Genomic DNA, 22,131 nt, shown 5'->3' with positions numbered 1-22,131 from the left:
ATAGAATTAATGGAAAATAACATTAAAATAATTATAATAAATATACTCGATATGTTCAAGAAGATGGAGGAAAAATGAGCATTTTAAGGAGAGATGTGGAAGATTTTTTAAAAGAGCCAAATCAAACCTATAGAAAAAGATTGCAATGTCTAGTATGAAAAATACACTGAATGGGACTAACAGAACCTAGACACAGCACAAGAAAAATTAGTAAATTTGAAGACAAAGCAATAGAAATTTTCCAAAATGACAGAGTGAGAAAAAAGACTTTAAAAATAAATGAACAAAGCAGTAATGAGTTGTGGGACAAGTTCAGGTGGCCTAATATACATGTCCTTGAAGGAAATGAGGAGTACAGAAAAAATACTTGAAAACCTAATGGCTGAAATTTCGCCAAATTTGATTAAAACTATACACTTAGAAATCCAAGAGGTTTAACAAACCCCACACAAAAGAAAAATGAAGAAAACTGTATCAAGCCACATCTTAATGAAATGTTTAAGATTAATTAAAAGGAGAATGCATTTAAAGCAGCCAGAAAAAAAGACACAATTAATAAAAAAACAAAGATAAAAATTACAGCAGACTTATCATTGGAAACAACACAAATGAGAAGAAAGTGAAGCAACAGCTTTAAAGTACTGAAAGAAAAAAAATGGTCAATCTAGAATTCTGTACCCAGCAAAAATAACTTTCAAAAACAAAGCCAAAGTAAAGATTTCTTCAGACACAAAAGCTTAGAGAATGTGCTGTCAAGAGACAAGCAATGTAAGAAATGTTAAAGGAACTCCTTCAGGCAGAAGGAAAATAATGCCAGATGGAAACTGGATCTAAACAAAGGAATGAAGAGCTCCAGGAATTGTCTTTTTGAAACAAAAATGATAGCAGTATGTTGTGCCCTGTATAATATATACCCACCCCCAAAATGTAGTAGTAGTAAGCTTCTATAGTAGTTCCCAATGATCCCCACTTTCTGGTCTAATCTCCCTTCCCTGTGTATGAGATGGACCTAGAGACTTGCTTCTAACGTATGCAATGCAACAAGAGTGTTAGGACATCACTTCCAAGGAGACTGTAAAAAACTGTGACTTCCCTCTTGCTCACACTCTTCCTCTGTTTCTTCTTGCTCCCTCAGATGGTGTAGTCTACCATGCTGTGTGCTACACTATAGAGAGGCCCATGTGGTAAAGAACTGAGGCTGGCCTCTGGCCAACAGTCATGAAGACATTGAGGTCTTCAGTCCAAAAGCTCACCAGAATCATGCCAACCAGCAAATGCATGAATGTAGAAGCAGAGCCTTCCCCACTTGAGCCTTGTTTTGACTGAAGCTCTGGACACTTTGTTTGTAGCTTTGTGAGGTGACACAGAACACCTGACTAAGCTGCACCCTAATTTCTGACCCCCAGAAACTGTGAAATAATACATGTTGTTTTAAGCTACTCGGTTTGGGGGCTGGTTTGTTATGCAATGATGTGCAGCTGATACATCAGGAGAGAGGAAGTGGAATATATATGGGGATAAAAATAAAATACTTTTCCCCTTATTTTTTTTACATGTCTTTACAAGATAATTGAGTGTTTAAGGCAAGAATATCAACAATGGATTTTGATTTTATAACAGATAAAAAAATGAACTGTATGGCAATTTTATATTTTTAGTGGACTGGGGACAAGGCAGGGTATGAAGAAGAGTGGGCTTACAGAAGGGTGTGCGGAAACTTTGCGGGGTGATGGATTATGTTCATTATCTTAATTTGCAGTGATGGTTTCAGAGGAGTATAAGTATGTCAAATCTCAGTTTTGTACACTCTAAATATAAACTGTTTATTGTACATTAATTATACATTATTTATATACTCAAAAGAGATATAAATAAAAGTACAAAGAACAGACAGTAGAAGTTTAGAGAAGAGAAACATCAATGTGAGTTGTAATTATTACAAGAGACTTCGCAGAGGACAGAGGACCTAGCAATAATCAGGCTTTGGTAAAATGGTACAAGAAAGATGGGGAGGAGCTGAGGCAGAGGGCAGAGTACCAGCAGGGCCAGGAAGCAGGAGTTGGTAATGTGTGTGGAGAAGAAGTTAATGCCCAACATTAAGCAGAGTATGACTTTTGAAGAAAACAGTCTACCTCTATCTTTCCAGGGTAATTTCTTCCAGAAAACCTCCATAAGGCAAATTCCTGTAAAGTCTAAAACATAATTACTGTTAATTTCAAGAGATGTTAATACTTCCTGAGCCCTGAAATTAAGCCACTTATATTAAAACAACACCAAATCCCCTTTAGATGAACACTCTCACTGCAGTAGATGATGCTAGTTGTCATGGCATGGCCTTCCAAGGCAATGTCCCTTCATTAATTACCCTGTGATAAGGCTGAATGCCTTTATCCAGTTCCTTTATAACTATTCTATACCATACCCTTAAACCTTTACTGTCCTTTTTTAGCCCACAAAAGACAAAAATAAGTCAATAAAAGCAATGTAAATGGTGCATAAGATTGTCACTGCTATAGACTTGCAAACCAAAAATACTGGAAATACTTCACCACTGGAAAGATGACTTCATAGGGGCTCTTGTTTCCTGGCTCTCAGCTACTTGGGAGGTGCACATCATCCAAAGCAGTTCTCATCAACGTAAATAAATGCATCATCATAAGCCAGAGCAGATATTACATGAAATCCCTTGCAAATTTAGATTCTCGTAAGCCAAAATGGCATACCCTGGAGTATCACTATAATGGGAAATAAGCTTAGAAAAGAATAAATAAGACCAGGATAAGTAAGAGTTTTAAGCATTAGATTAAGGATTTTGGACTTATCTGGGAGGCTTATAAAATCTGGAAAAGGGAATGACATGGTGAAAGATGTCTTGAAGATTAATCTAGAAGTCATGTACAGAGTAGAATTAGCTAAGGGAAGAATAAGGTGGGAAGGCTATTTTAGATGCCATTTTGGAGTAGACTGGGTAAAGTTTGATGAGATTGTGAATAAAGGAAATGACAATACCAAACACATTAATAATAATGATAATTAATATTTGTTGAGTGCTTCATGTGTTCCTGGCACCGTTCTAAATGCTTACATGTATTAACTTTGCATTTAATGTTTATTTACTATGGAATATACACTATTATTATCCCTATTTTACAGTTGAGGCCCCAAGGAGTTAAATAACTTACCCATGGTCACAAAGCTAATGGGGAACAGAGTCAGGGTTTGAACAGAGCCATCGGGCCCCAGATTTCTGTGTATGCTCTGCAGATCTCAAGCACTGACTCTGTGCAGGCCACATGATGGTACTGAGAGTGACATTAAAGGAGCCCAGTCCAAGACACATCCCAAGTCCCTCCCTCCTCTTCGTCCCCATGGCCACTACCCGAGTCCAGGACAGTGGCTCCTCTTCTCTGAAACAGCCTCTGGCTGCTTTCCCTGGCTCCACACTTGCCAGCCTCCAGTCAATGCTGTACCCTCACCCGGATGACCTCCCAAAAGCCCAGAGCTGATCCCATCACCCTTCTGTTCAAAATCACTGGGATACAGTCCAGAACTACTACGTGCCTTCTGAGGCCCAACATAATCTGGTCCCGGATCATTTTGCATTCTAGGTTCCAGACATGAGACTTCATACTCTCTCATTCTGGGATCTTGTAGATGATGCTCTTTCCCTTTAAAACGTTTCCCATCCTTTCCACCTTCCTCCCTGTTCTTCATGGACTAACTTCTACTCATCCCTCACATCCAATCTGAGTGGTCACTTCGCTCAGAAGTGCTCTAACGCCCTGAAACACATGTGCCTTAAGCCCTCTCTGACGTGCTTGGACATTGCCCTGTACCATCACTCATTGGCTCACTCCACTGAATATTAAGTTCCGTGAGGTCAATGACCTTGTTCATTCTTTTCTCCCCAACACTTAACATGGTATCAAATACATAGTGGACTCCAGATAATTTTTTTAATTGAAGGATAAACAAGGAGTGAGTTTGATAGGATGTTAAAAATCAAACCTTTTTTTTTTTTGGAAAAGACAATTTATTTTTTATTGAGGTAACATAGATTTATATCATTATATAAGTTTCATGTGTACAACATCATATTGCTACTTCTGTATACCGCACACATGGTCACCACCAAAAACTTAGTTTCCATCTCTCTCCACACAGTTGATCCCCTTTACGCATTTCACGCAGCCCTCCACCCCCATCCTTTTGCCTCTGGTAACCACTACTCTGTACCCACTGTATCTATGTCAAACTTTCTTTTAATACATTAAACATAACTAGTGCCATTGGAAGCATCAAGGGAGCATTTAAGAGAATTATTTTGGAGTTGCTCAGTTTAGATTGGGACCTGTTGAATTTGGTGATAAAATGTTATCCAAGAAGAAACGACCTGTGTGCAGCTGGAATGATGGAATCGGGGCTCATTTTGTGAGGCTGGAAGATTCAGACTTGCTAATTTTACCACTTTTTTAAAGAGAATTTTGCTTTCCTCACTTTGCTCAGTAGCATTTAGCTAGACTGATTGTGGCTTTATTCTGGTGAAACCAGAAATCAAAATTAATACCTGGCATATTCCTTTCTAGGTTGTGTATACAGTCATACATAGAAAGGAGAATTACTTTTCTCTATACTGTTCAGAAAGTTTGCTGGTATCTTTTTTATTCTGCTGTTGCTTGCTTAGGTTGTGAGTGAAAGGGTAGATTTCAGAGACAGAAGCCAAAGCTGAAATGCTCTGGATTTAATTACACAGCAAATAGAAATGATATTCCTGATCCTATGAAGAATAAGTTTGGCTTTTCTATATATTATTTGAGAAGGACTTAATAAAAAGTAGATTTTCTGGGTGAAGACTTGTGAATGCATTTACAGCCCCATAATCTTACCAAGGCGAAGTACTTCTGCTCCAGCCTTCAGAGACCTGACTAACGGTTGATAAGTGCTTTTAGGGTGAGATGTGAATCTGTTTGCTAAAAGCAGCCTCTGAGCTAGAGAGAGGTGTCCCCATAGTCTGGCTGGCAGATAGCCCCTGCCGAAGGACATGAGGGCATCTGCTCATCACACACAAAATATGGTAACTATGTGAGGAGATGACCTGTTAATTAGCTTGACTGTAGTAATCATGTCATTGTGTATATGTCTATCAAATCATCATGTTGTACACCTTAAATATATGCAATTTTTATTTTAAAAATAAAAAGAACTTGGATAAGGGGAAGAGTGATGACAGAAATAAACCCAGAGGAGCTGGTTGGATGGGGAAAGAAAAACCGGTTGATAGACTTACTGACTTTGAGGGCAAAACCCAAAAGGCATTTGGAGTCAGAGGACTGGAACACAGGAGGGAATGCCAGGCTGGTTATTTAGACCTGGGAATTACTTTTGAAATAAAGCCATGAGGTAGAGCTGCCTCTGCCTCAAATTCAGCATGTGTACATTTAGAGGGTCCCTGTCTAATCCCAACATGGCCAGAGGGAACCTAGGAATAGATGCAAGATGTGGTTCATGAGGTATAGGATGGGCAGCTTTACTTTTTGAGTAATTCTTTTCTAAGCAGCCACACTTATAAATTTATTCTAAATAAGTAGACCCAAAGCAAAAATCATTCTTCAAGCTGAGCTACCAGCAGAGCCAATTTTTATCCAGCTTCTGCAATTCACCCAACTCAGCTCGCGTCGCCAGAGTCTGTCCTTCCAGATTAATGTGTTTAATAGCATCTGTCAGCAGTGGCTGTGGAGTAGTATGTTAATGGGTCCCGAAGATTTTCATCAGAAGATGCTGTACGCCAATAACAACGCCAGTGGCAGCTCCGCAGTTGGCATTGCTGACGCTTTTCCTAGCGGAGGAGGCTGCCCTGCAGGCATTTAAGAGATACTGAGGGTCCAGCAACTGGAGGTTGGTTAACAAGTGAAACCCTGAAGATGCTGTTTATGTGGCTGTATGTAGAGTAGTGATTTATGCTATTTTAAGCTGAGATGCAAATTCTGTGAGTAAGGAGAGCGAGCTGCTGCCTTCTGGAGTCGTGAATGTCTCAGGGAACAAGAGCATAAGAGGGTCCGGATTTTTAGGCAACAGAATGCTTTACACAGGTGACAAATTAGGTGGTAATTAATCACGTTAAATGAGGATTCACCATGGAATTCCTTCAAACAGGCAGATCCCCTCGTCACTTAACGTACTTGATTAAAATTCATTACCCACAACATCTCTTACATAAAGCATTGTTCCTCATATTGATTTCAATGGGTTCTGTTCATTATGAGGAACACTTCTGCAGAGAAAATTCACTCCTGCAAAGTTAATAGGTTACCCTTATCACACATAAACCGGAAACAAGATTTGTCTGCCCTTAGCTTGCGCTCTTCGTATCTTCGTGTGAGCTCTTCGCTTGCACGTGTACCTGGAACTTCCTAATGACTGATTCCTGTTCTCCTGGCCCCTTCTCTTTCTTCGGGAACAAATGGGCACCTGGTTCCCAATCTCCAGGGATGGTCCATCTATCTTTGACCGCATATCAGGACTTGGACCACATTCCGGGAGACAGTAAAACACAAGGTCCCTCCTGGAGTCTCTGGTGATGAGTCGGGTCTTGCTGTGCCTGGTTCCATCCACAGCTGTCATCTTTCACCCAGTCCTAGTTCTGAAAATGACCCCTCTCGGCGGAGAGGCCAAGCACAGCATTGAGGGTCCCTTATGGGGAAGTGGGTTAACAATCAGGGAAACTGGGTCTTAAAGAGAAGCAGCTCGTCCAAGGAACGATGGCCTTGACACCCACAAAACCAGGTAGACTTCAGGGCTGCAGATTCTACCTCTGCACTTCCAGCCTAGAACTTGACTCAAGTGAGTAACAACTTCATTCTCATTTCCATGTCTTAGGGGACAATGATCTTCAGATTCTAGGAATTTTGCCCTGACACATGAGTTTGTAAACTTACAATTTTAGTGTAGTTTTTGTTGTTTAGGAGATAGCTTAAAAAGCAGAAAGGAGATTAAAGAAATGATAATGAGTATCTTACTTTAGAGTCTTACTTAATAGCTTACTAAACCCTTTCACCTAATTGTTTATTCCCTTCTGTCTTTAGTCCATTGGGGCTGCTGTAACAAAATTCCACAAACTGGGTGGCTTATAAACAACAGAAATTTACTTTTCACAGTTCTGGAGGCTGGAAGTCCAAAAACCAAGGCACCAGCATGGTCGCGTTCCAGAGAAGGCCCTCTTCCTGTTTCCTAGCCGACAACCTCTCTCTGTGTCCTCACATGGTAGAAGAGGCTAGGAGTTCTGTGGGGTCTCTTTCATAAGGCCACTAATCCCATTCGTGGGGGCTCCACACTTATGAGCTAAGCACCTCCCAAAGGCCTCACCTCCTAATACCAACACACTGGGCATTAGGATTTCAACACATGAAGTTAGGCAGGGGACATAAACATTCAGACCACAGCACCGGCCTTTCAGCATACTTGACAAAACAGACAATCTGCGTGGAGAAGAGGTGGTAGAGGAGGAACATGACAGTGCCAATATCAGAAGTCTTTATCTGGAAAGGTCAGGTGCAAAAGGCCCTAAGCATCAACATACACGAGGGGAAAACAGAGTCAAATTGCAGCTGTCCACGGAAAGCCTATATGAAATATAAAACAAATTTGTCTCTCTTCCAGTCTGCCTTCCTCCATAATCACTTAGATACCTGGGTGCCTTGGTCAGAGCAGGCACTCAATACGTATTTGTTGAACTGGATCTAGACAAACAAAAGTCTAATCAAATATTTTTAAAGTAAACTGCTAAGTGATGCTTAAAGTTTAAAAACGAGAGTAGGATGCCATTCTAGTGAGTGTGTCTCATGGGTTACACCTCATGGCTCTGATCAAGGCAGGCCAGCTTGTCTAACAGTACCAAGGCCCTGGTCCCTGATTGTGGTTGAGGGCTCTTTGCTCTCCTCCCTCAGCCTGCTGCAGCCACCTAGCCCCACGCATGTTCTTAACAAGACTTGTGGTGAAAACTGCCCCACGACGTTTCTGAACATTTTTTTAATAAGGTGGAGAAATACAAATCCTACTTAGCTGTGTGTGTGTGTGTGTGTGTTTTCCTTTCTGATGCATTCTGTAGGTGTGGGAGGAGGCTCAGCTTTCGTAGGTATCAGCCTAGAGAATGTACCGCCAGGAACACTGACAGGTCCAGCTGCCTATGGCTTTGTCGAAGGACGTGGGGAGCGCTCCATCCCGGAGGCTCACAGCTGACGCCAGGAGGAGGAATAGTTCCTCTTTAATGATGCCTGAAAAGTGCCTTTTGCAAATCATTAGCAAATTAAAGAAGGTCAAGGCATTTGGGCCCAGGTTCCAATTAGACAGAGATCCACATAATAGCCTAATATTTATTGAGCTCTTACTTTGTGCCAGGCATTGTGATAAGCATTCTACATGGTCTGTCATCTATACTGCAAGTAATGGAAAACCTGAACAATACCTTAACCCCCAAAGGCATTTGTTGTTGCTTTAATAGGAAGTCTGAAGTCAGGCATTCTAGTCCTGGCTTGGCAAGATCAACAGTATCATCAAGGAGAAAGGTTCTTTCTCTCTTTCACTTCCATCATCCCTAGTGGGTTGACTTTCATCCTTAGCTTCACGAGATGGCTGCCACTGTGCCAGACGTCACATCTACTTAAAGGTAGGAAGGAGGAGGGACAAGTAGGCACTAAGAGAATTTCTCTTCCTTATATATTCTTTTTATATGGAAGCAAAATTTTTCCAGAAACCCCTTAGCCTATATCCCATCAACCTCATTTTGCAGAACTGGGGCACATAGACACCTCTAAGTGCAAAGGAGGCTAGAAAAGGAGCATTTAGCTTTTATAGCTTCTGTAGGTAGACTGGCAAGAGGGGATTGGGAATGGCTATTGGGTTAGTCAAGCAACAGTGTCTGCCTTATATGGATTATTTATTTAATCCTCTCAATAACTCTATGAATGGAAGTACTGTTGTTATCCTAAGTTGGCCAATGGAGGAGATAGTAATTAAGAGACTTGCCCAAGGTCATGCAGCAAATAAGTGGTCTGGCTAATAGCTTTAACTATGACAGGCAGCTATCTAGCAAGATGGTTAAGAAGACAGGTTATTGAGATAGACTACCTTCCAGGGTTTGAATCCAAGTTGTACTACTTTCTAGTTATAAATCCTGGGAAGTTATTTAACCTCGTTCTGCCTCAGTTTGCTCCCTTGTCAAATGGGGATAATAATAATAATTATCCTAGGTTTATTGTAAAGATTAAGTGACCTAATACTTGAAAAGTATTACAGGTTTTGGCTTTTAATAAGCATTGGAAAAGTGTTAACTAAGAAGCTATGAAGCAAGCAGCTTTGTTTATAATAACCCCAAAGTGGAAATAGCCTACCTGTGCCCCATTGGTAACATGGGTTAATAAACTGTGGTATATTCATGCAATTGAATGCTATCCAGCAATGAGAAATGATGAGTTATTAAAATACCCAACAACATAAGAGAGCCTCACAGTGAGTGAGTCTCATAATCCAGACGTGAAAGAGCACACACCATGTGACTCCATTGATCTGAAGTTCAAAAACAGGCAAAGCTAATCTGTAGTGATGAAAGTCAGAATGAGTTTCCTTCAGAGGATTATGTCTGTGAGAAGGTACGAGGGAACTTTCCGGGGTGCTGGAAAAGTTCTATATCTTTTTTTTTTATTTTTTTGTACAGCAGGTTCTTATTAGTCATCCATTTTACACACATCAGTGTATACATGTCAATCCCAAAAGTTCTGTATCTTTTTTTTTTTAATTTATTTCTTTATTTATTTTTGGCTGTGTTGGGTCTTCGTTTCTGTGCGAGGGCTTTCTCTAGTTGTGGCGAGCGGGGGCCACTCTTCATCGCGGTGCGCGGGCCTCTCACTGTCGCGACCTCTCTTGTTGTGGAGCACAGGCTCCAGACGCGCAGGCTCAGTAGTTGCGGCTCACGGGCCTAGTTGCTCCGCGGCATGTGGGATCTTCCCAGACCAGGGCTCGAACCCGTGTCCCCTGCATTGGCAGGCAGATTCTCAACCACTGCGCCACCAGGGAAGCCCAAAAGGTCTATATCTTGATCTGAGTCGTGGTTATGCAGGTACATACACATGTAAAAATTCATTGATTCATTGATTTGTGCACTTAAGATGTATGCATTTTACTGTATATAAGTTATACTTCTATCTTAAAAGGACATAAAAATTTTAAAGAGAAACTAGGAAGCGTAACCATAACCATTCATGCTGACTGACATCTTTGCAGAAAACCCTCAGAAGAAAATGTTGGCAGGAAGAGAAAGGAGGCCCACCAATATCATGGGTCATTCGTCTTCTCTCAGAAAGCCCCCGCGGCCCTCTCCCGCAGCACAGGAAATTTCCTCTGAGTCAGTTCCCAGTCTTGGAGATGTGTCTGCCCTGGAGCCACCCCTGCCCTCTTGCCTGACTCCTAGGTGATCAGTGGTGGACTTTGGTGGTGAGGCAAACAGGAATACAACATCTCTCTGCATTTCACGGGCGTTATCCTGTTAGTAGTCAAATTGCCTACAGATTCACCAGTCAGAATGCCAGGATGCATCAGCCTGGGAATGCCCCCAAGAACTGTCCTGCCAAAGGCAGATTTCCATGGAGCTGACCACCTAAAGAGCTCCGGCTCTTCGTGCAACAGGAAGGCATGGATGGTGCACCCACTGAGCTGGAGACAAAGTGAGGCAACAAGTGGACAAGGGCATTTAGGCTGACAAGGCAGTGGGGTTGAGAAGGCCCCAGGGCTGCCTCAACCCTTTGGGCAATTCTAAGCTTCAAAAAGATCCTCTGAAGGAAACGGTTCAGAGTCAAAGCAGACTGATACTATGGACTTTCTTAAGTTCTGGTACTTTCCAGGGCTGCAGGGTATAAGAAATGACTTGATTGTGATTTGGGCCTGTGGGAGGTGGAGTGGAAGGAAGGGGTGTGACCTTTGACCAGGCAAGAGACTGCTGCATTTTATGACACCCGAACACAAAGCCTTTTTTTTCCTTTTCAACTGCATGAGAAATTTTTTTGAAATTTCAGTAACCAATTGAGCAAACAGGAGAGGAGTGAGCTGGATTGGGCCTGCGGCCCTCAAGCACACCGTGAGTGTGGCGGAGGAGAGAATCACAGCCTCAGCTCTGGGTCACCAGAGGAGGGGCTGCCTTTGTTTAAAGTCTGTCACCATGAGAATCACCCAAGGTGCTCTCTGCACTCCTTCCGTCCCCTCTGCTTAGGAATGCCTGAGAATCCTGCCAGAAAACTGAGGCCTGGGGGAGGGGAGTCTGCCCACCAAGTCCGCCTGGGAAACAGGTCCAGATCAGTCTCCATCCTGGGTTTGGGTGGTCCCAGGCCCGGCTTTGGCCTGTGCTGCCCCAGCACTTCCCTGGTCCCCTTAGTCTCCAGTCACCAGAGGGATCCGCCTCTTCTTAAGGCTCCAGGGCCCTGGATGGAGAACAGGCAGTGAATCTGTAACAGTTACACATCCTCCGTGTGGGCCTTTGTGTGCGCTCTTGCCCTGGACCACACACACGTTGGGACTGGGCCCACTGCAAAACCTAACACTGGTTCAGAAGATCCCCTGCAACCTGAAGGAGGCGTTAGGTCGTCTTCTCCCACCTCACTACCCATGGCCCACGCCCATATCCACCTTAACCTCAAAGCGGCCGAAGAGAAGGTACTCACCCTGCCTACGTCCTCTTTCTCTCCGCTGCCCCGCCCAGAGAAGCCCCAATGTGGTTCCTCCAGAATTTCGGGTATCTGCTGGCATCCTTGCTCAGCAAAGCCTCCTCCTGAGGCCGACCACCACAGTCAGCCTCCAACTTAAAGATAATGAGTTTGGAATAGATAGCTAGCTAGTGGGAAGCAGCCGCATAGCACAGGGAGATCAGCTCGGTGCTTTGTGACCACCTAGAGGGGTGGGATGGGGAGGGTGGGAGGGAGGGAGATGCAAGAGGAAAGAGATATGAGGACATATGTATATGTATAACTGATTCACTTTGTTATAAAGCAGAAACTAACACACCATTGTAAAGCAATTATACTTCAATAAAGATGTTAAAAACAAAAAAAAAAGAAACCACCAAAAAAAAAAAAAAAAGATAATGAGTTTGGGAGGGCATCTGACTGACAAAGACAGATGCTGCTTCTGGCGAAAAGAAAAAAAAAATGGTGTATTTCCTTTCCCCAGGAAGCACAACATTCTTCACAAACGCTATTTTCTCATTAGCACTTAACAGCCTCCACAGGGATCCTGATGATATCATGAGTCCTGATTTCACCCATAGAGAAATTGAGCCATACACCAGTTCTGCCCGTTCTGATTCGAAGGCTGGAAAACAGAAGGTCTTTTCCTCTTTTTGGACTAGAATTAGATCTCATTTCCATCAACAAAACACTCGGGAGGATGTGGCTCTTCTGCTTTGAACAAGTGTCTTCTTCAACACAGTTTGATGGCTTTGGGGCATGCACATTCTGTCTAGACCTGTGAGGGCTTTCAAATGCCATATGGTTGGACCAGACTCTGATTAGTAATGGGTTTGCAGATGTTAGATGAACCTTCTGGTGTGCCCTTAGCAGCCCAATCAAACGCAACATGGGGAATTTTGGTTAAGTGTGAGGGTCCCAAACAGTGGCTTCACTCAACCTAAACAACATTAAGACCTAGCTTTTATGTTCAAGTATACATATCATTTTAAGATTATTTGTTACTCTGTCCCTCTCTTAAATACTTGCTGAAGTTTAGCCCATTCAGTGCAGGGATGGTAAGGCCCGCCTGTGTTTAGGCCGATTGATTGATGGCCAGCATTTCAAGAGCTGGTGACTCTGGTCTATATCATGCACAGAGAGAAGAAATCCCTGCAGTTTCCAAAGTGGAAACAAGCGAGCAAAAATAGCAGAAGTATGTTTAGAGACCGATCCAAAATATCCTATTAGCTGGTAGTTTTTATGGAATGTACAGATATATCAAAGGGAAGATGCATTTCTGCCATCACGGCCCAGCATATAAACCAGAGAATATTTCTGTTTTTCAAAGGGTAGAAAGTCCATGTTTTTACTGAATGAATATTTATGGAGCACTTTCTCTATGCCAGGCACTAAGACACAAACAATAAGCTGCAGTTCCTGTTATTAGGGCTCCCAGCCTGATAGGAGACAAGCACAGGGAGAAATGGCTCAGGATAATGTGTGCTACGATTAGTGCTGTGGCCACACAGAGAAGAAGGGCTCTTTCAAGTTGGTGAATCTTCGCAGAGGAGGTAAGGCTCCAGAGTTCTCAGAACTGGGCTGGGGAGAGGAGACCCAGGGTGGGAAAAGCAGCAGATGCAAAGGCAGGGAGGGAGACAGCAGATAGTTCAGAAATGTACGCTGATTCAGATTGCTAGAATGCAAGGCTCATGAAGGGTAGGGTTGGGAAATCATAAAAGGTGTTATGTGCTGCACCAAGGAGTTCAGAATTTATCCTGAGGCCATTGTTGAGCCTGCAGCAGGATAAAAGGAATAAAAGCGTTCACATGGTCAGGTAATTTTTTTAAAGCCCACTCTGTTGGCCCACACTAGAGAATGTATTATGGGAGACAGAGGAAAACGGGTGCTTGATTGCCTTACAAACATGGGGCCCAGACTTCAAAAACACCCTTGCATTTCCCAGTACAATACAGTGGGATGGTTATAAGGTTAGCCTGGAGCCAGACAGTTTCAGGTTCAAGCTTCAGCTGTGCCATGTACTAGCTGTGTGACCTTAGGGAGGTTACTTAACTTTTCTGATCCTCTGTTTTGTCATCTGTGAAACCAAGATAACAATGGCTATTACTATTGGATGAGATGATGCATAGAAAGTGGTCAGCACAGCGCCCTTCTATATAGAGTCCTCAGCTCATTCTCTCATTCATATATAGGTATGTATTTGAATTCCTACTATGGATCAGACAATGAGGATGTGTGGTGAGCAAATCCACTACAGTCCCCGCTCCGTGTGAATCTTAGAGTCTAAAGGGGGAGGCATGCATTAAACAAAGCTCTCCATAAGCGATTACATAGCTACGTGCCAATTTCAGTGCTATGAAGTTAAGATACGAGGTGCTCTGAGCACATGAAGGGTTGAGGCTGGAGGAGGGGGGTGGATTTAGCAAAAGAATCAGCAAAGGCCCTTACGCTAACACTGAAAGGGTGGATAGGAGTAACTCAGGCAGGCATGAGAGGGAGAGCTGTTTAGGCAGAAGGACTTGAGTACAATAAAAAGCTGGTTTGTTCTGGGATCTGGTGGGGAGCAAGGCTGAAGAGGCAACGCTGGGCTTGGATCACAAAGAGCCTTCTAGGCCTCAGTGGGGATGTGAAGGTTTATCCTCTGTGCAGGCTTCCTTTCCTCCCCTCCACCCTCAAAGGGGAGTGACACGGTCCAGTTGGCCTTGACAGTTAGCAGTTCCTTAGCGTGCAGACCTTCAGCAGCTGTCGGGCCTCTGCGAGGCAGGCCTGGCATGATCCCCCGAGACCGCAGGCCAAGGCACCACTCGGGCTGACTTGGCCGCCCAGGAGAGCGCTTGACTGTGTTTTGATCGAATTTCACCAAATTTGCCAAAGCTTTGTCACATGTTTTCTCAGGCATTTGACAAGCCAAGGGCAGGAGAGGACATGCTGTGGGGGGGTTGGGGGGAGAGAACAGGTGAGCAACACAGGTAATCAGGCCATCTGGGACTCTGGCACTGGCCCAGTTTTCTGCTCACAAAACCCAGGAAGAAGTGACATGGTTCAGGGCACTCATCCACCGGCTGCCAACGTTGCAGACCTACCTTCCTGACACCCAGTTGGGCAGGAGGCAAGAGCACATGCACAGAACACAGACTCTCCACCCTGGAATATCCTGTAACTCCCCTCAGCACTGGGAGAACTTGCCTACCTGTCCCAGCCATCAGCCCCCAAATCTCTCTTCCTAGCAAGGCAAGAAACCCGGGCTCAAGCCAGACCTGGTTTTTTTCACATATCAAAGGATAACACACATGGAAACAAATAGTTTTCTATCCACCTAAGAATCTGCTTTTCTTCTGAGCAACAATCTGTCAGCTGTTCTTGCAACATAAAAGCTCTCATTTGACCAAACTTCAGGAAAGACATCCATTTGTAAATTTACAAGGAGGAATTTCAGGTTAAGTTGGCCCTTATACCCCTAGATCTGTCATTTGGGCCAAGTCTGAGAGATTTCCTTCTTTGAGTCACTCCATTTCAGGCACGTGAGCCTGTCACTGCCTGGGCAGGGACACCATGTCTAGTAAAGTCACCTCTAATTTAGAGGTTAATGGGTTCAATTTCTTTATTCTATTTACTCTGCCATTTTCTCAAGGAAATATTAGAACTAATTCTTTTCTTCAGAAAGTAGCTCTACTTTGGGTGGGAAGGTGTATGGGGCACTACATTATTTTGGGGGGGGTTTGGTTTTGTTTATTTTTACTTCTAATGACTTTTTTGAAGTATAGTTGATTTACAATATTGTGTTAGTTTCAGGTGTACAGCTAAGTGATTCAGGTATACATATACCTATTCTTTTTCAGATGCATTTCCCTTATAGGTTATTACAAAATGTTGAGTATAGTTCCCTGTGCTATACAGTAGGTCCTTGTTGGTACATTATTTTTTTTTTTCTTTTAATTATTATTTATTTATTTTTTTATTTTTTTGGCTGTGTTGGGTCTTCGTTTCTGTGTGAGGGCTTCCTCTAGTTGTGGCAAGCGGGGGCCACTCTTCATCGCGGTGCGCGGGCCTCTCACTATCGCGGCCTCTCTTGTCGCGGAGCACAGGCTCCAGACGCGCAGGCTCAGTAGTTGTGGCTCACGGGCCTAGTTGCCCGGCGGCATGTGGGATCTTCCCAGACCAGGGCTCGAACCCGTGTCCCCTGCATTAGCAGGCAGATTCTCAACCACTGCGCCACCAGGGAAGCCCTGTTGGTACATTATTTTAACTTTTTTAGCTGTGCAGTCTCACATGGGCTCCTCCTTGCTTATTCTATAATGGTGGTTGCTAAAGTACATTCTACCGGCCTTTTTGAGTCTGGGCACAGTGTGCTGGTGGGGAATTCTAATTCTGACCCTGTCTCTACATGATTCTTTCCAGGCAACACTGCCCAACTTCTTCTCTTAGATGTGTAAGGTCAATTACATCACTTCCCCTCCCTGTGTCTGTTCCCTCATTTATCAAATGAGGGGCTGTAATCATGCATCACTTAGACCCTCTCTAGCTCTAAAAAATTTTTTGAAATCCTGGAATACATCCTTAGCTGTTTGACTTAATCAATTTGGTAGTCCTGTGGAAACACGGGTCCTACCTATGATAAAGCAGAAATGATATTTCCTCAGACTTTCTCAGTGATTCTCAATGTTGAAGCCAATGGGATGGCATTTGGAGATGGAGCTTTTGGGAAGTAACTAGGGTTAGATGAGGGTGGGGCCCACATCATGAGATTAGTGTTCTTATTAGAAGAGACACCAGAGGGCTTTCTTCACCACCCCCTCCCCCAAGCACATACCAAGGAAAGGCCATGTGAGGTCACAGCTAGAAGGTTGCCACTTACAAGCCAGGAACAGAGAGCTCTCACAAGAACGTGAATTGGCCCACACCTTGATCGGACTTCTCAGCCTTCAAACTGTGAGAAGCAAATTTCTGTTGTTAAAGCCACCTAGTCTATGGTATTTTGTTCTGGCAGCCTGAGCCAACTAGGACAGCAAGCATTCTCTAGGATAGTCATGGTGCCTGAGCCTTGGATATCTTCATGATGAAAGTCATGGCGCCTGAGCCTTGGATATCTTCATGGCGCCTGAGCCTTGGATATCTTCATGAAGACCAACCCTTATGTACTCAGAGCAATATGGAATGTATCATCAAACAGGCAAAGCAGAGGCTTTTAATGTCTTGTTCAAGTGAAGATGACCAGCGTTGTCCCACAATTTCTATGCATCGCTGTGTGTTAGGAGTCGGAATTATCTGAACTAGACTGCAAAGTACTTTAAATAAGTACTAAATAGGTAGCCACGGGAACAACCAACTCAGTCCTCTTTGGAAGCAGGAAGGGTAGGAGTTATAAAAGTATACGAGTCAGAATTAAACAAGAAAATGGATGTCTCCAGCCACAAAACTAATTCTTGCAGCATGTCATTTTCAGCACTATAATGATTTCCATAGTACAGCTTTTAGCTCCACAGTAAGTGACAATGCAGGTGTCACCCTGAATATCATACACTTTAATGGCATCTTGTGTATTCTTATCCTTTCAGAACCAGCTCAAATGTCATCTCTTCTGTGACTTTTCTCAATGTCATTTGAAAATGACTTTGTATATTTTTGCATTCCATAGTCCCCATACAATATTTATTCATCTTTCCTTGGGGCTCCCATTGCAACTTGCTTGTAATTCCATAAGGTGTTTATCACATCATATTACAGAAAGTTGTGAGTCCTTTCTGTCCTGTTAGATAATGAACTCTTTGAGGGCAAGGCCATGGACATAGAAGTTACTCAATAAAAGCTTGAATGAATGAATGAAGTCTTGCTCCTTTGCATATGACTCATTCTTCATTCATCCCAGAATTCCAAAGACTCTGACTCAGCTGCCAGACTAAGGCTCTCTCTACCTCCATCTGCCCACCTATTATATGATACTATAAACACTAGTTAAACATTGCCTTCTTTTTTTTTTTTTTTTGGCCTCAGAATCTTTAATGAGTCATGGAGCTACCAGGATGCAAAGCCAGTATGCTCTAAGGTCACATATGAAGATTTGATGTTTTCATAATATTTGTCCCAACTGTTGTTTTGTCCATATTTCGGAGACCTCTTGACCTGTATTCATCCTGAAATTGTTGACACTTCACAGCTGCCAAAAGTCAACCACAGAAACATGGACTATTATGTGGCCTAATTTGGGAGGTCTGCCCCCAGTTTACTAGGAGAGTAACTTTCCTGTAGTTTACTGTCTTGACCAACAACTTTAAATAAAATTAAACCAATCAGCTTGGCAGGGGTCAGGTGAAAGCCCATCAGAAATGAACACGCAACTTCGCTAAAATGATAAGCCACTGGAAAATACAGTCAGTACACAGAGAACTTTTCAGGATCCCATGGATGGATGGAAACTGTCGCTTTATACACAGATATCATGAATTAGCTAAAAAAAGTCCCTCTGTCGTGATGCTTACTGATTAAAATGTAACTTTCTCTCGGAAAAAAAAAAATTAAACCAATCATTTTGATAACAATCCACGTGTTAAATTCAGTTAAATATTGAGAAAATTCTGTTTTCAGGTTAAATTCTATAGCACAATTTTCCATTAGCTACTGAGCCTGTAATGCAGCTGAATGAAGAAGTGAGCAGATCTTATCCCAAATGCTTACATCCCTCTGCATTCCTCTTTTCTCCCTTCCTCTGTGCTAAAATCTGGCCCATTTTTTTTTTCCCTTACGAATCTTGATCATGTTTGGCTGTTACTTATATGCTACCCCAAAGGAAATCTCCTCAGAGTTTGGAAAATTAAATAGTTGAAGACCTAACAAGACATCAGGCATCAGTGTATGTTGTGGTGAAAGGACAGAGGTTGACATTTTAAGCAAGTTTCCTGCCTTCAAATAACACCAGGTAGGCAGCCAGCCCCCAGGCATCTATGATAGATGTGGCCATACTAAGTGATGTGTAGAAGGGAGTAGAGAAATACTGGGGTATTGTTTTAAATAAAGTTCTTAAGTTAATTCATTTTTCCACCCTCCCTCTTTACCTCGCTCCTTATCTCCCTTACTCTCTCCTTTCCTCTCTCCTTCCTTCCTCCCTCCCTCCCTCTCTTCCTTCCTTCCATCCCCCCTTCCTTCCTCCTTTCCTCAAGTACTTATTGAGCAATTATGATGACCTAGGCACTCTTCTAGGCTTGGAGGAAACAGCAATGAATAAGACCAGGTCCCTGTACCCTCATGGAGCTTACATTCTGGTAGAAGAGAGGTAAAATAGGCAAAGAAATAATATGCAGTTTCAAGAAGAAACTACTTTATTTTATTTATTTTATGAAAAATAAAAATGAGCAAAGGGTGTGACAGTTACTCAAAAAATTAAACATAAAATTACCATATGAACCACCAGTTCCACTTTTGAGTATATAGACCCCAAACAATTGAAAACATGGTCTCAGACAGATATTTGTGCCCTCATATTCAGAGCAGCATAATTCACAATAGCCAAAAGGTGGAAGAAACCCAAGTGGCCATCAGTGGATGAATGGATAAACAAAATGTGGTGTATATATACAATGGAATATTATTTCGCCTTAGAAAGGAAGGAAATTCTGGCATGTGCTCTAACATGGATGAACCTTGACAGTATTTTGCTAATAAGTGAAATAAGTCAGAAACAAAAGGACAAATATTGTATGATTCTATTTATATGAGGTACCTAAAGCAGTCAAATTCGTAGAGATAGAAAGTAGAATAGTGGTTTCCAGGAGTTGGGGAAAGGGAAGAATAGAGAGTTATTGTTTAATGGGTACAGGATTTCAGTTTGGGAAGATGAAAAAGTTCTGGAGATGGATGGTGGTGATGGTTGAACAATAGTGAAAATGTACTTAGGGCCAATGAACTGTACACTTAAAAATGGTTAAAATGTTGTGTATATTTTAACAATAAAAAATCTTTTAAAAAATAAGCAAGGGGAAGGAGTAGGAATGACTTTCATTAGGACTGTCTGGGGAAGGCTCCTCTGAGGAGGAGCTGACATTTGAGTAGAGATCAACTAGAATGATGAGGAAAACATGAGATGATGACATAGGGGAGTAGTTTTGGATTTTGTTCTAAGCACAACCTTGGGAAGGTTTTGGTCAGTTAATCTGATTTGCCACTTTAAAATATTATACTGGCTGCCATGTGAAAAGTAGACTGAAAGGAAGAAATCTAGAAGCTAGAAGACCAATTAAGAGACTGTGGCAGTTGTCTAGACAAGTGACTGGTGGCTCAGGTGATGTTGAGATAATAAGGGAGGTGATGAGCAGAGATTGGATTGGGATATCTTTTTAAGGTAGAGTCATCATGATTTGCTGATGGATTGGATGGAGGAGGGGCAGCGAGGGAAAGAGATGCATTAAGGATGATATCTGGGTTTTTAACTGAGTAACTGATAGGTCTTGCCATCCACTGAGATGGAAATGACTAGAGGAAAAGCTAGTTGGGGAATGGTAAGGCGTGTGGAGAGGCAATCAAGAGATGTGTTACATAAAAAGTGAAATCATAAACTCAGGGTCTAGCAGAGTGCTAGTACATAGAAGCCATTTATTAAATACTTGAATGAATAAATGGATGAATAAATGAATGAATGAATGAATGAAACTGAATGGGTAAATGGAGGCAGGGAGGAATGAAGAAAGGAAACTAACTCTAAATTTTACAAAATATGAAAGAGAATATTTGGCGAAATGACATGATGGTAAAGACAACCAGGCTAGAATTTGGGAGAACTAGGTTCGAGTCTAAGACAATATTTCCAAACTTCAGATTCCTTCTTCCTCTCAGCTTTTAGTCTGGGACCTCCCCCTTTACTCCTCCACAGGAAATGTGCTCACAGCTTTATTCACCCCAGTGGACAAGCCCATAACCCTTGCATCCCTGTGCGAGGTTGCGCAGCTCACAACCCTAACAGGGAGCAACCAATCAGTGAGCGCCTACGGCAGGGAACAGCCAATCAATGAGCTCCTCTGACAGGGACGAGCCAATCAGTGAGTGGTTGGCTTTGCACTCACCAACCATGCCTTCCCCACACGCATCGCACAGGCTGGGCATCCCCGCAAGCGTTGTGCAGCAGCTCCCTCGACTGTCCAGAGCAATTCTCATAAAATCAGTTTCGCAAAGTGTCTCGGTTTTTAAGGGCATGGCTTTCAGCAAGCAGAAGACAAGGTTAGTTCTTGCTGCGTATTGGCTGGACTTGTGTTGACTGATCCACTAATTGCTCCTGCTGAGCCTTCAGGCTGGTTCCTCCTGATAGTCACCAAGGGAGGAGAGAGCAACAGTGGGAAGAAAATATTTTTAAAGTCACCTTCACAATTACAGAGGCACAGTGTAAAATGAGAAAGACGTGAAAATACTGTAAAACGGCCTTGCCGCGCAGGTTTTCACACACTAACCACCTTTGTACTGGCTCTTCTACAGGACTGAGGCTACAGAGCGCGTCTACATCAGACCTCTCGCCTGTTTCTCCTCCGGCAAAGAGCAGCCCATCAACGGCCTTCTGGACCAGCTCTCCGCAAAGCCCTCCCGCCTCCCCTACCGGTGGAACGCCCAGCACCTCGGTCCTCCCAGATACAGCATCGGCCCGGACATCTCCATCCGCCAAGAACGACTCCGCAGAGCCCAGAGAAGAGGAACCCACCAGCCCAGCCTCCAACTGGGAGGGCACAGACACAGGCGCCTCACCAACAAGCGGTGGGGTCCACTTAACACCCACGCTCGAGGAACACACTTCAGACACTCCCGAGGCCAGGGTGCCAGCTACAGGGTCGCAGCCCCCCGTTGAGTCTCCCACACTCACCTCCCCTCAAGCGCCAGCCTCATCACCTTCACCCCCATCAACCTCACCACCAGAGGAGGTTCCCTCTGCCTCTGTGAGCACCAACCGTAACTCCGCTGAGGCCAGCACCAAGCCCACAGGAGCTCTAACCACATCAGAGCCCCCAGCGGAGGACCACAGCTCTGGCCACAGAGCCACTTCACATGCCCCAGCCGAGCCAGTGCCCACCGAGACCACGGCCCAAGCAACTGTGCCCCCCAGAGTGACCTGTATGCTGATAGACACGGAGACCACCACCGCCTCCCCCGGGGTGATCATGCAGGAAGTGGAGCATGAGCTAAGTTCAGGTGAGTCTCTGGCTAGAGCACGTGGCCTTGATGACACTGAGGTGCTAAGAATGCCGTTCAGTTAACCAAACACAATGGATTAAGTTTGAATTTTGGAGCGCAACACCTAGCTGAATTATAATTCCTAAGAATTTCCACAAGTGCAAACTTTACTTTTAGTCTCTTAATAATTTCCCCGTGATAGTTCATTAATTGTGGCCCATCTTTATAATTTGTCTTCACATATGTCTTCATATATGTAAAC

At 43.4% G+C, this 22,131-nt stretch overlaps 1 protein-coding gene and 1 long non-coding RNA gene across 3 annotated transcripts in view; one reads left to right on the top strand and one right to left on the bottom strand.

Moving 5' to 3' along the window:
- The window catches only part of PARM1 (prostate androgen-regulated mucin-like protein 1), a 102,418-nt gene that overhangs the window by 44,647 nt on the left and 35,640 nt on the right, over window positions 1-22,131 (top strand). For both annotated transcript variants that reach the window (XM_082463931.1, XM_082463932.1), the window contains exon 2: window positions 21,183-21,887. In XM_082463931.1, the coding sequence (XP_082320057.1) occupies window positions 21,183-21,887 (705 nt within the window). The remainder of the gene's footprint in view (window positions 1-21,182; window positions 21,888-22,131) is intronic.
- LOC309661902 overlaps window positions 16,824-22,131 on the bottom strand; it is a 36,999-nt gene continuing 31,691 nt past the window's right edge. Inside the window, exon 3 of the long non-coding RNA XR_014264354.1 lies at window positions 16,824-21,011. This is a non-coding gene — a long non-coding RNA (uncharacterized lncRNA). The remainder of the gene's footprint in view (window positions 21,012-22,131) is intronic.

This window comes from Balaenoptera physalus (genome assembly GCF_965194825.1).
Source record: "Balaenoptera physalus genome assembly, chromosome: 5".
NCBI classification, from domain to species: domain Eukaryota; kingdom Metazoa; phylum Chordata; class Mammalia; order Artiodactyla; family Balaenopteridae; genus Balaenoptera; species Balaenoptera physalus.
This window is presented reverse-complemented; position numbering and strand designations above follow the sequence as displayed.